Source organism: Sinocyclocheilus grahami, unplaced genomic scaffold (assembly GCF_001515645.1).
Source record: "Sinocyclocheilus grahami isolate Dianchi unplaced genomic scaffold, SAMN03320097.WGS_v1.1 scaffold818.1, whole genome shotgun sequence".
NCBI classification, from domain to species: domain Eukaryota; kingdom Metazoa; phylum Chordata; class Actinopteri; order Cypriniformes; family Cyprinidae; genus Sinocyclocheilus; species Sinocyclocheilus grahami.
In genome coordinates, this window is record NW_015505997.1 from 298,726 (window position 1) to 313,358 (window position 14,633).

At 38.6% G+C, this 14,633-nt stretch overlaps 1 protein-coding gene across 1 annotated transcript in view; it reads left to right on the top strand.

The window, feature by feature from the left end:
* Positions 1-4,380: 4,380 nt before the first annotated feature.
* Positions 4,381-14,633, top strand: part of LOC107562333 (G-protein-signaling modulator 1-like) — a 40,938-nt gene continuing 30,685 nt past the window's right edge. The window contains exon 1 of the mRNA XM_016246966.1: positions 4,381-4,543. Within this exon, the coding sequence (XP_016102452.1) occupies positions 4,485-4,543 (59 nt within the window). The 5' untranslated portion in view covers positions 4,381-4,484. The remainder of the gene's footprint in view (positions 4,544-14,633) is intronic.

Here is a 14,633-nt window from a genome sequence, read left to right on the forward strand (position 1 = left end):
ACAATAATGTACAGTATTTGAAAAATAATGGGTTTTTTGAACATTAAAGCATGTCAACGTATTCTGTTACACCAAATACACAAAATAATGATCTTTAAAAAGTATCATATGACCCCTTTAAAGGTACAATATGTAAGTTTTCACCGCTAGAGGGCGGAAGGCGCAGCTGACACAGAACAGCATACGTTGTTTACGTCCAGCGGATATTCTCCAAAATGGCGCTACAGGGTGATGCGGAGGAGACAAATTGTTGAATAGAGTCGTTTTTTTTTCTTTTGCGCACAAAAAGTATTCTAGTAGCTTCGTATAATTGCGGAAGAACCACTGATGTCACATGGATTATTTTACCGATCTCCTTGCTACGTTTCTGGACTTAGGAACATTTCAGTTGTATTGCTGTCTATGCAGGGTCAGACAGCTCTCATATTCAATCAAAAGTATCTTAATTTGTGTTTGGAAGATGAACGAAGGTCTTGCGGGTTTGAAACGACATGAGGGTGAGTAATTAATGACAGAATTTTTTTTTGGGTGAACTAACCCTTTAAAGAGTTATTAACATTGTAGTATGAAGCAGAGTGAGGAGGAAAGCCGTCAAAGCGAAACGAGGCCACTGAAGCAATTGCTAATGAGAGACGAGAGTGACACACGGCTTGAAAGCAGCGGAACTTTTATTATGCCACACTTTAGCGCTTCCGCTCCTTCCGGTCGTGCGTATGTGGGGTAAAGCAGCGCTGTTTTATCATACTAGATCAAATTGAAAGTTCTGTTATAATGCCACTCTGTGCGGTGGTCACCTGTCTAATAAAACACACAACATATTAAAGCGTCTTTGGTGTTTACATGTTTTCTACAAAACAAAACCGGAAATCGAGGGGTTATGACGTCATTGGCAGGTGACACAATGACACTATGGAAACGTCCCGCGTCACTAGTTAAAATTGCGTATTTCTCTGGATTTAAACATTCTTCGAAACATTTGGGATAATGTAAGTACACAAGTCAGCAAAATATATAACACTGTTCTAGTCAGCCATTGGCTGTTTTATTCAGAAGGTGGTTTTGGATATTTTAATAAAAAAATCTTACATATTGCACCTTTAAGCACGAGCATAGATATGACATATCTATGAGCGCGAGTCTGCCAAGTTTTCATGGGAACCGGAGCTTGTAATGGTAGCTGCAGTGACGCAATGACTTTACCAATCAGCCATTGGCTGTTTTATTCAGAGGGTGGGACTACTCTGCCATATTGCACGTTGCAGTTACCAGTTTCTCCTATTCATTAGTACCAGGATTGAACCGTCTTTGTATTTCTATAGTTTTTGCTTGTGTGTTCTATGTTTCTCGCTTCAGAAATGTGATGTAATTTCTGGTAAGGGAGCATGTTAGCATTGGTGCTCCCTAGTTTTTGCGATTATGTGTGGGATTTTTCCCCCAAAAGCACAAGTTCCAGTGCATTGAAAGGATTTTGCGATTGAGGTAGCCCTTAAAATGTCTGACTACCTGATCAGTGCCCTGACTACTGACCTAGGGAGCTGATTAAGATGCACCCTAAGAGAGAATCTACACTATAGTAGTGTAGTGTCATTTGCTGATGTGAAGAGTGAAAATTGTACTACGCAATACACTTATCGCACTTTACCAGTGATAGACAATGGGAGAATCATCTTTTCAGACGAATAAGCAGAAAAACTCTGAAGACAGACGACAGACAGCCAAGACGGCTGAAGCTGTATGGAGAAAATCCTGAGTAGTGACGCCCAAGTGGCTTCTTCTCTGTTGGACAGGTAAGAGAATTTACCACTCTGTAAAACGCAATAGTACCAGTGCAATTTACATCAATAGATTAGTGATGGACAGAAACAAAGCTTCTCAAAACTTTGAATCACCTGAACCAATTGCTTCGTAAAATTATTCACTTTGAAAAACTTGAAAGACCACAGGCTAGCACCACCTGCTGTTTAAACAGTTTAAATGCAATGAAAACTCAGCCCAAACATGTATAATTCAAATAATGTTATGAAAGTGTATTGGTGTCTAATGACATTGTGGTATTGGTACTTAAAGTACATATACTTTAAGTACCAATACCACAGTGGCATTGCATTTAAGTGCTAGCTGAATTACTACTGAATGCACCTTAAAAATGCTTTATTGAAATAAACACCTCAGGCTTTCGCTGCATGCTTAGAAATGTCAGAAATAGTCCTTGTCCCTGTGCAATGATGTTTGTTAGATAAAGCCATTATTGGACATATTTGCACTGACCTTCAAATCTGAAACACTCAAGCCTGAAAAACAGTGACAGTACCATGGGACAAAACATGCACTGAAAAAGAAATGTGATGATTTAATTATAATAATGTAGTCTTTTATGGATTAGCTTTTTATGGTTCATAACAGTAAAAAAAAAAAAAAACTCTAGGTACTTTGCAAGGCTATAAGCACATACATTATTTAGGTTTGGTGGAAATAGTTTAAGAATCTGTTCAGGAATTTCAGGCACAAACAGTACCATTTCCTGCCCTTTTAATTTTTTATCATAACACAAATGAGCTCAAGGTGACATTAGCTTGTGTATATGATTATGCTGTCAGACATGAGGGCTGAGATGAATGTGTGCTTCTGAAATCAAAGCCTGCGTGTCCTCTCTCCATCTCATTCATCTGTTGACAGACCAAACCTTTGATGTACGTTTTGTTTTTCTCATTTTTGCTGAAGGTTTGAGGAAAGCGTTATGAATGAGGGTTTGACAAACACTCAGGCAGTGTGTACACTAAATACAACAGTTCTGCATGACAATATCAGATGCTGAAATCTCTTTTAGATCTCTATTGGCTTTCAAAGATACCAATGTCAAAAGTCTAAGATCTCAATACAAACCTTCGTCAAATTCTCCCAAGTTTAAAGGATCTCCACATTAATGTCACACAGTAAAAGTATAGATCTACACAAACTTTTGCATGTCATCCCCGGACTACATTTCCCATCATCCATTGCACTGATCACACACACAGCTGCTACCAATCACACACACTTTAAATACGAGGCCCTAACCACTGTTCGGGGCTGAGTATTGTTTGCATTTATCACTGTTTCAGCTGATAGCTACTTTACGGAGCCAGTTCCCTGTCAAAGTTTCTAGTTCTAGTTTCCATAGTCTAGTCATAGTCTTGCCTTGCCTGTTTTCTCCTGTTTTGCTTCTTGCCTGTGTTTTTCGGATTGCCCTCTCGTCTCACCCTGTTCGGATACTGTTTACCCCTCGCCTGTGTTTCGGATTAAACCTTTGGATTACCCTGTTTGGACATTGTTTGCCAGAGATCGACCACGCTCATTCACTGGACTACTCTTGTGTCTTTCCCTCAATATACCTGTTTACCATTGTCTGACCCTCGTCCGTTTTGACCACGTCCTTAAACAAAGCTTTGCAAATGGATCCGCACGTCTCACGTCTCGTTCGCCCCATAATACTACCTTTTTTTTCTTGCAATTGCAAGTTTATAGCTCACAATTCTATGAGATTCCATACATTTGACACCTGCACCAGCTGTGTGGATGATTATCGGTAAACTGTGATTTAAGGAATTTGGGCCTGTTACTCAAACAAAAAATATTGCATGACTTCAGAACACTTGGAATAATTATATTTTTTATCTTGCATATCTTTTTCCTCTTCTCTAGCTTGCTTCCTAATCTAGCTGTCTAATAGACCTAGCATTGTGCAGTATATTGTGAATGTTGCTGGCTTTTTGGTGAATTGCTTTTGTAATTGCTTTGGATAAAAACTTCTGCTGAATGCATAAACATACATGCAATATAGTACCCATGGTAACATTTGTTACTTTTTAATATTCTTCTAAATGTATCCTTTTGTGTTTCACAGAAAAATAACAGCATACAGGTTTTAAACAACATGAGGGTGAGTAAATAATGACATGATTTTCAAGTCTTCTGAGCTTTGAAAAAGCAACAGAGCAAGAGTGACCAAATGCTCCTTTGGGTGCATGCATGAAGCAAGATCTATGAGAATCATAAAGTGATTTATCACGTATAAATATGCTTATACACACAAGGAATTTGTCTTAGTGACAGAATATTCCAGTGCACAGACAAAAATAACAATAAGACGGAGATAATAAAATAAAGATAAGTAAAAATATATAAATTACAAAATGTACAATTGTGCAGGGGAATGTGCATAATAAAAGATATAGCAGATGTTTGTGTAAGTGTATATGCAGCACATACATTTACATTCACATTCACACACTCTACTTCCTGCTCACCAGCGTCACTCAGAGGAGGGACTTGCCTTTTATGGTTTATTGACACAATACCTCACTTCCTCAGCAGCTGCCAACACACACACACACACACACACACACACACACACACAGAGGACTGAAGTGCGTCTGCTCAGAGCCCCAGAGGAAGAGGGAAGCAGTGAGCAGCTGGAGTTTCTCTACGGCTCCTACAGCTCACCAATGGCTCAGTCGGCGGGCAGCATGGACTCGGATCTGGCTAGCAAGCGGCCCCACTCGAGGTAGGAGCTCACAGTGGGGGGGATGGGGGTCTGATCTGCTGCAGACCGAGAGAAAGAGCTGCTCTTATTGGGGGGAGGTGGAAGAAAACCAGCAGCGGGAGGAGAGGGTCTGCCGGCTTGCGTTTGCATGAGGGAGGGCCTGTCTTCAGCTTGTAGACGTGGGCATGATTCTCTTGAAGACAGTGCTGTCAGATTGGCAGAGACTGCACAGATTGAGATGGCTAACGCCACTGTTTGGGCTCGTTGTGGTCTGTGAAGGGATAAAACCACACAAAACAGATTAGACACGGCAGGAGAGCAATATTCAACGCACACAGGCAGTTTCTCTCTGTTTACAGAGACATTTGCATGTTCAGCAATGCTCTTTGCACCTCTACCCTGGTCTTTGCATACGTGTCGAACAGTTACGCCACTCTGACAGATCTCACTGTTGCTGCGTCTTGCATGCTGAAAGTCCCAAACAACATCCTTGAACAGTTGATTTTGACTGATTTCAATAATATTCAATGACAGTGCACTGAAATTATGCATGCTTCCATTATTCCTATGAATGTTTAGGGGAATTTTGTAATGCATGTGGCCAGAAAGCAGAACATTTGCCTGCTTCTGCATGGTCAGTGATCAACAAACTTTTTGATGCCTGGGGAAAATGTTTTGGTTGACAGTGATGTTGTAATTATTGACATCTAATTTTAGAGGTATGTTGTGGTAACAGCATTGCGTCATAAGGAATAAGAAACACTAATACCTTCAAAGACGTGAAGACAGCACACAATGAATAACAAAGAGAGATTTGCAGACCGTGCACGTCAGTTCATAGTGATGTGTGTATGTGTGTGCGTCATGCCTCATGGCGACCATAGAAATCTCTCTCCGCTTGGTGTGTGTGATGTCAGAGCAGTGAGTCATCGGCCTCCATTGACTCAAGTTTGCTGTCTGAGTTTCATTCATTACAGACGTCTATAAGCATCACAGGAAAGAGTCTCAGCAACACAAACATAATCCAGATTCATAATGTGAGAGTTAGACATTTCGCACTGTCCTTTAACACTTAAACCTTTTGAATGAAAATCACTGCTGGCACAAAGCTTGTTTAATGCAACTAGAATCCACTCAATAGTTGATAAATTGTTAGCGTAATGTATGAATTCAGCAGGGTTCAGCTTGGTAAGTAATGGTAATTACCTGTTGGTACCTTAAGGCTACAGATTTAGGACTGGGGTAATATTTGTTTAAATAAATAAAGCTATCATAATCTTATTGAGCTGTATATTTACTATATTTATTGAGCACTAATCTGAAAATTGGTGGTCCCCCAATATCTATGGCAAGTAAGGTTCTTGTACACCATATTTAACAAATTTAATTTTTTTAATGACCAATAATTAAAATAAATTTATTTATTACTTAACTTGTTATATTATATTGATTAAGTTTGGAATTTGCCTGCTTGTCTCACGAGATAAATGTGTAACATTTAGTGCCCTGTAATAAATCGCACATTCAAATATTGATAGGCCTTGACATATCAAAATGGCTACTAACGGTTTGACTGGAAAATATCATCACTTCACATTGTTTATAGTCAATATTCTTGTGCTTATTCATAAATTGTCTCAAATTATATTTTAATTAAAAAATAAATACATTTAGTTTATGTAGAATACTTTTTTATATTTATAAAACCCATTAAACTGTAATAGTGATGAATAAGAGACATGCTATTTAGACGATATCTGATGTAAAACAACTATTGCTTTTGCATTACATATTAGATCTATTAATTACACTTAAGTTCAGTATTCTTGTAGTTATATCTGACCTGTTCTCAGTCAGCAGGTGTCTAAAACTGAAGTGAGGTCAAACACTTTTTGTGTCACTATTAAGACGCTAAAAGTCCCCCTTGGCATTGCTATATGGACCAATGTGTCTCATTATAATTTTAGCTAAAATTTTCATCTGTTTTCATCAATTTTTCAGTTCATCTTTCCAAGAGATTCAGTTACAGGCATGGCCGTATGCAGGGTTTTAGAAATACTGAGGTCCAAAAACTGAGCTTGTAGGGGGTTTGGGATCATATAGTAAATTATTTATAGATGATAGATATATACTTTATTAATTTATTAAGAATTAAACTGGTAAGGCAATTGCTAATGAACTGTTAAGTGTCTGTAAAATACAAAAAAAGATTGGATACAAATAGTAGAGTGGACCAACAGAAACAGTCCAGTTTAAGTCCTGCTCACAGGGAGGAGTTAAAGATTCGTATCGCCTGTGGGACAAATTACATCCTCAGTCTGTCTGTGGAACAGGACGAAGACAGCATCCTGTCGCTAAAAGGTGCTCTTCTGCCTGGAGATGATACTGTGCAGCGGGTGATGGACGTTGTCCAATATGGACAAAAGCTTGCTAAGAGTCCTCCTCTCTGCCACAGATGTTAAAGGGGTGGTTGATTGCGATTTCACTTTTTTAACGTTAGTTAATGTGTAATGTTGCTGTTTGAGCATAAACAATATCTGCAAAGTTACGAAGCTGAAAGTTCAGTGCAAACGGATATATCGTTTGCATATATAATTCTGGCAGTTTAATGCCTACAAAAACGGCTGGTAGGGACTACAACAAGTTACTTCCCGGGTTCGTTACATCATAAACCCAGATAAACCCCGCCCTCGGGAAAAGGCAGCAAAGGGGGCGAGGCCATGCTGCGCTGCTTTAGAGAAGAGGAAGAGAAAACTAGAGGTGCACGTAAAAATCTATTCACATATGAATCACGATTCTGTATTCTAACGATTCTAATGGATTCTCACGTTTCAAAATCAATGTTCTAAAGCAGTGGTTCTTAATACTGTTCCTCGCGTCCCCCTGCTCTGCACAAGCTCTGCATCTCTCTCTCTCTCTGTTTCTCTCTCTCTCTCTCTCTCTCTCATTCAGCTCAGCTCCAACAATGAACTGTTCCAATTATACACTTATTTTCACATAGCTATGAGAAGCGTTATACATGCATGTGTGCAGTTGCTACTGTATTAAAGCTGTAATCAGGATAAAACCGTATATTAAAAGCTAACATAAGCAGTAGCATTTACAAATAACGGCGTATCTAAAAGTAAGAGACAACAACAAACAAAAAACATAGGCCTATCATTAAAAGCCGTGCTTGCACAGGTTCTGCACGATCCTCATCAATAATATCCTCTGCTTCTCAATCGGGCTCAAACTGATAAGCGATACAACTGGAGCACATGCCGCTGAGGTGAGGGGCTTGACGTTTAGATGCGCACTAGAGGCGGTTTAGCCAATCACAACACACTGGGCTAGCAAACCAATCAGAGTCCATCGCCTATTTCTGAGGGTGGGGCTTCATAAAAACAGGAAAAGATCAGCCTGTTTCTCAGAGAAGGGACAGAGTGGTGTGGAATAAAGGTCAATTATGTGAAAAATAATGCGTTTTAAAAAAAACTTAAGCATTAACACATGTTAGACTGCACCCCATAAACACAATCAAGCCTAGAAAAAAAACAGTGAACCACCCCTTTAAGGAGTCTATTTCTACACCCACCACAGAACCAGCCTTCTTCACCAGCTTATCCAACCGCGTGGCATCCCTCTTCTTAATGTTGCTTCCCCAGCATACCACAGCATAGAAGAGGATGACCGTCTGGTAGAACATCTGCAATAACTTCTGACAGATATTAAAGGAACCCTGTATTCTCAGGAAGTAAAGTCGACTCTGTCCCTTCCTGTAGAGGACATCCGTCTTTCTTGATTTGATTGGCCATCTCAGTCGGTTTGACTTTGACGAGTGCTGTTAGACCAATGAGTAGCTGAGATGAGGGGGTCGCTTATCTTGCCATTGTACAATACTGTTGCAGCAACAAAGTACAGCTATTATTTAATGAATTTTATTATAGCTACACCTTGGAAAACATACCTAGGAGCTCAATGGTGGGTACAGCCATGGTTACAGGTGATTTCAGACCTGATAATTGAGGTGTCATTTTAATGGTCTATTTTTTTTCTTTGTGTTCAAACAAAATGAAAGTGTTTTGTGTTCAGTTCAAATGTATCTTTTGAATGAGATTTGACAGTGTTCATGGAGTGGGAAAATAACCTTAAGATTCACTCTGCTCCTCACATAAATATATCAAAATACTTTAGAAGACTTGAAAAAAAACTTGAAAAAGCAAAGTCATTTGTAATGCATTTATAGAGTTTTTGCAATAAATGATACTTTTATCTGCCTGATACTTGTTTTATATTGTCGAGAAGCGGACAGGTTTAGGGGTGGGATTTTGTACGCAAAATATTTATTAAAGTATGAATAAAATATTTTTTTTACAGTGTAAAACTTTTATGCATGATCAATTTACTTTACAGCAAAACAAATGATTTTAAAAGCCAGAATTCTAATGACAAGAAATGCATAAGGAAAACAACTGAAGCAGTGGCATTCTTAGTTTGAAAGTTAGCTTCTTAATTGTGCCGAGGAAGGCTCTTGATCATGATTCAGCTGTTGATGCTTTCATAGTTGGTCAACAGGTTGTTATATCAGTAGTAGGTTATGAGGACACACATGCCACAGTGTTTTGAGAAGTAAAATTTCCTGTTTTCAAACTGTGTTCGAGTTATGCAATAATTGTCAGAACAAACGGTCCAGTTCATGACAGGTTCAGCCGCAGGAATGACTGCACTTCAGGAGTCTGTGGATTTCTGTTTTCTATCCATCTAGAGTGATAAATGTATTAGTGTTCCGGGTTAAGTTGAGTTAGGCTATGTGATATAGTTCATTTGATATAACTTGACTTACATTAAAACTGTCATTATTGTATTATTGTTAAGAATCAGGAATTGGAAATTATATAAATTATATTTTGTTGTCTGCAGCTATAACTAAAACTTTTTTTTTTTTTAGATATGCAGTGGTCCTATTTGGCCAGACATAATCTATGAATTTTAGAAGTTTAAAATGCTTCCAAATTTCAGCACTAAATCAGAAGCAAGCTTTTTTGTTTGTTTTCTCTTGTCCATTTTGTTTCTGAGCCACCCGACGTGGCTTTGGGGAATGGTTTTATTTGGCCAGTACACTAGAGTTTGTATGCTTGGCTTTGATCTTACTCTTTTTAACTCTTTACCAGCTGAATAGGATGCTGCTGACTGCACTACACTCTGTATATACTGCAAACTAGTTTTTATTAATAGTATGCATGCAGATTATTATTAGTAGCAATTATAAACCTATAGACTGTCCCACTGATGAGCTTGTGACACACAATAGGGCCTTTTGCACCGCAGGAACCTTTTCATAGTACCAGAACTAATTGTGGAGCTACCCACTTTTCGGCGTTTTCGCACCGCCGGAACTGGGTGTGATTTTAGTACCGGACTGCCTTTTTCGAGAACCAAATTAGCTCCTACTCCGGAGCAGGGTCTAACCAGCACAACTGGTACTAATCGTGACGTAAGTAGACATTGATTGGCCAAAAGCGTATGAAAACACCCTCACCCGCCATGATTTAAAACTCTGTGTAAACATACTGTAAGCATGTCAACTTATTTCGCAATTATGGAGAACAGCGAGAGATGGACGGATGCTGAAGTGCAGGCACTTGTAGCAAATGTAGCACTGCCAGTTGTCGTTGGAGATTCTTAGTCATCCTTTCCGTTCTTTCAATCGCTTTACGTATACGTCGACTTTCCATGTTCATTATTGTGAAACCCTCGAGACACAACAAACACACAGCTCCGATCACAGCGTCCTCCAGCCTCCTGTTGTTAACGTTGTTCTTTGTTTCTGTTGTTGAACGCCGCGCACAAATGACGTCGCTGTCGACCGGCTTACGTCACTTCTTAGTACACACTGTCGGTGCGAATGCAACCCTTTAAATGGAACTGGGAAATAGTTAGCGCAAAATCATCCCAGTACTTTAATACCGTACATTTAGTTCTGGAACTAAAGCGGTGCGAAAGGGCCTTATGTCATAGCTGACACATGACCTCATTACATTGTGCTCAACAAGTGCTCCTTGATGATGGGTTCTTCCTCGCCCTGTCTCTCTTATGTACTGCACGTTTTGGCAAATTCAGTCCTGCTATTCAATGCATACTGACAATTTGCACATAAACATATTACATTGACTTACTGTGTCAGTGAGTGTATTATCTTATTACATTCAATGTGATAATGTCAGAGCACTCAGCTAATTACTAAATACCCAAATACTTAATCCTAGTTGTTCAAAGTCTTATTAGCTGTAATTCGGGATTAACCAGTGAATAATCCACCAGACCATTAGAAAGAGCAGCTGTGTAGACCTGTCTGATTAATCAAAGAAAAGCAACCAAAGCAAATTTATCCCACACCTTTAGAATTCAGAAATTATTTACATTCCAAAAACCAGCATTCAACAGTACATACAATCTGGTGTTCTCCACTTTTATGATGAGGGCCCTCGTTTGATGTTGTACATATTGAAAATGTGGAGCATTAAGTATTAATGCAGGATCTCGGCCTTTAACTTAATTGAGAGAGCGAGGTTGTGACACGCTGTGGAGCAACACTAGATGAATGTCTCACACACACACTTACGCTGCTGAGATCAAAAGTGTGCATGTCAGGGTAATGATCAAGCCTCTCAATGTGTGCCACATTTCCGATCTAAAGACTTCAGTGTAAAGTCAGCAGGTTCCAATAAAGCAATATATTTCATACATGACATGAGCAGGAGTGCTGCACAAGGCTGCAGGTAATCACAGACAGCACTCGCTTATGTGAAATTACTATTATACAACAGTTCAGTAAACAATAAGTTCATTTTGAGGTACTTACATTTAGTGTTTTTAACAATTGAATAATTCACTAACATTCATTTAGCTTGTTTTGTTCCTTAATGAATCGAGTGTTTTCGAGTGAATGGTTGAGTGAATGATTCAATGACCCATTTATGCTGCTAGTTTCCTTCCTTAACGAATCAGTGTTTTTTAATAAACTGGTTGAGTGAATAATTCAATGACTCATTAATGTGACTTGTTTTGTAATTGAATGAATGAGTGTTTTTGAACAAATTGAATGTTTGAATGATTCAGTGACTCAATGCAGCTTGTTTAATTCCTAAATGAATCAGGGTTTTTGAATTAATTTGGTTGAGTGAATAATTCAATGATTAAATCATGCAGCTTGTTTCATCATTAATGAATCAGTGTTTTTGAATATATCGATTGTGTGAATGACTCAGAAAGTAACCTGCAGAAAGAGTCAGTGTAAAATACCCACAATTAATGCATAGACAGACAGTCTGTCTGGAACAAATGCAGACAAGCTCAATGATGCAAACAGTTCTGTTGGACTGTGTATTAGCACTTTTGAAATACTGCTCCAATTCATTTGATTCAAGGACCAAAACTAACTGTTGTATACCCAGCTGATGAAAATGTTCTAAGAATGTTTTGAAAGTTATGAAAATAATTCCCTGAACATTCAGTTTTTAAAAAAAAAATTTTAATGTTTTTTTTTCTTGATTATTTGAACTTTAAAGGGAAAATTCGGTTTAATCATTTTGCAAACATTATGGGAAAATTAACATAACATTTAACATAACTTTTTAAAAATTGTAGTCTAACATCCAACAATTCCCTGAACATTGTATAAATAATGCTTTTGTGTGGAGGTTTTGAGAATATTATTAAAGACCAGATAACGTTGAACAAACATTTTAAGAGAACCTTGCCAGAATGTTAGCCAAAGTTCTGAGAATTTTCCCTGGTAGCTGGGTATATGTTTGATTTGTAACTTGCAATTTGCAAGCCACAGTCATGCCACAAATGTTCTAGAGAAATTTGATTTATCATTCTAGTGGTTTTTATGTAGAGCTTCATGTTTGTCATGTGAAACACAAAGGGCTTCTTGGGTGTCCAAACAGAATAAAGCATGGGGTCAAAATCATTCATAGACATCTGTAACCAACATCAGATCAATTTAGGCCAATTAGATGTATTCAGTATGTGTGTTTTTAAAAAATTTTTTATATACATTTTAACAGTTGTTACTTATGGTGCAATGACTGCATTTGTATAGGTTTTGTCATGGCCATCTCCTGTGTTTGAGCTCTTTGGGTCAGTAGAAACAGGTTTGGCTGGCCTGTGCCCTAGGTGTCCTTCAGGAGAATTAGGGCAGCTTCCAGGTCTCATGGGAACAGTCGTCCTGCTGGGCAGCACTCATGTGGGTCAAGTTTCTTTGATCGCAATGGATATTTGGAGTTCAGAAGGAAATGTCAACTAGCAGTTGTTTTTGAAGTTTCAGAGAAGTTTATTGGGAGTCCAGTGTGCATTTTCCTCAATGGATCCAACTGAGAACATCTGAGAACTGTCCGATTGGCTATTAATCTGGAATTACGTTCAAAAGATGACACTCTGGTCACAGCAAAATGCTGCAACTCATGGAATGTGATTGTGAACCATCATCTTGAGATCATCATGTGTTGTAGCTTTCCTTGCTCATTGATTTGTTGCATTGTTTTGGGACTGTGAGTTTTGTATATTGTGGATGATGTCGACTGAAGCGTTTCCTCTGAGTGGGGCTCAGATAGCCATGTATCGTCTGGTTCATCGTGGCCCCAGACCACAGGCCATGCTGATACCTCTGAACCAGGAGCTCGGGCTCTATGTTGAGAAGACACGCACCAAACCTAAATGCAGGTACACATGGATGTTTTATGGAAGCTTCTTTCTATAATCTAGTTCAGGAGGAATAATGAGCTTGTACGGTCCACCCAATTGGCCCAACGATGGAATCCAATGGCGTGGCCAAAGGTATAATGCGTGTAGGTCTTTTACTTGCGCTTCTGCGAAGTTCACTTAATTCATCAGGACTTAGTTTCAATTTTAGTCTAGCTCCGTGTTTAATCTGACTCCAATTTCAAGTGATCATTACATTTAGATTGTATTCCTAATTAAGAACTGATCACAAATATAAATTATGTATCAATTTAGATATTTGATTATTCCGAACATCCCGTACTTTCAATTATTCGATCAAGAGGGACCCGGTATCGCACAGAGAACTTACGCCGGCTGGACGCGGTCTCACGGACACAAACTCATCAGTTCTGATCTTAAACAGAGGATGCAGGGTAAATATCTACCTTTACGTTTGCCACGCTCTGCTTGCTTCAACAAAAAGCATAGTGTTGTATATTCACGAAAACTGCAACTTACTAAGGCAGTGATAGGTGGAAGGTCTCAAATGATGTGCCCTATGCTCCATTCATTGAGCCTTTTGTATGATCTATCCTGAACACAGATTTGCGGTAATACCAAACTCCACTTTAATCTACTTGAAATAATGATTTAAGGATAATGCAGAATTAATCAAATAAAATATTTTATTTGTCAGGTAAAAATGTATCATGCCAATTACATATTTAAACAATTAGAAGACACTTTAGAATCAAATTCAGTTCCAATTCAGATAAATACATAACATAAATTGTTCAAAGATTAATCTAAAAATGAGAGATGCATAACTGACAGCAGAGAGACACAGCAGCATCTGAGAGTTCTAGTACAGAGCTCCAGAGATGCACACACACTGTGTGGGGGGTTTTCTGGTTACAGAATCCCAAAGTAGTGTTTTGCTTACTTCACTTACATACCCAGACCAGAACAAAGAAATCTTCAAATCAGTTGTAAAAACATAAAATACCTTTTGGTTTGTTAGGATCTCGTAACCCAAAAGGTCCCACACATTTTGGGGATGAAAGCAAATGCTTATCAAAGATCTTTATTGGGGCATCTCCCACATCAGAAGAACAGGTTTTGTTTTCTTTATTATTGCCTGTTCTGTTGATGCAAGAGTGAAACCACCTTCCAGTCGCACCTGAAGTATTTATATTGACCACACATAAAACAGCTCGAAACAATAGATTTGTGAAATTTGTGTAGAGACCTGAGGGGAAGGAGAGGGTGTGAGGAGTCAGGAACTCAGCATAGAGGGGAAGAGATGAGATTGGACCGGTGTCCTGCTCTCGTAGATCTTCTCTTCATTTTAGTGAATTTTATTGTTTTATTACAGGATAGGAATCTTGAATAAAATTTTGGT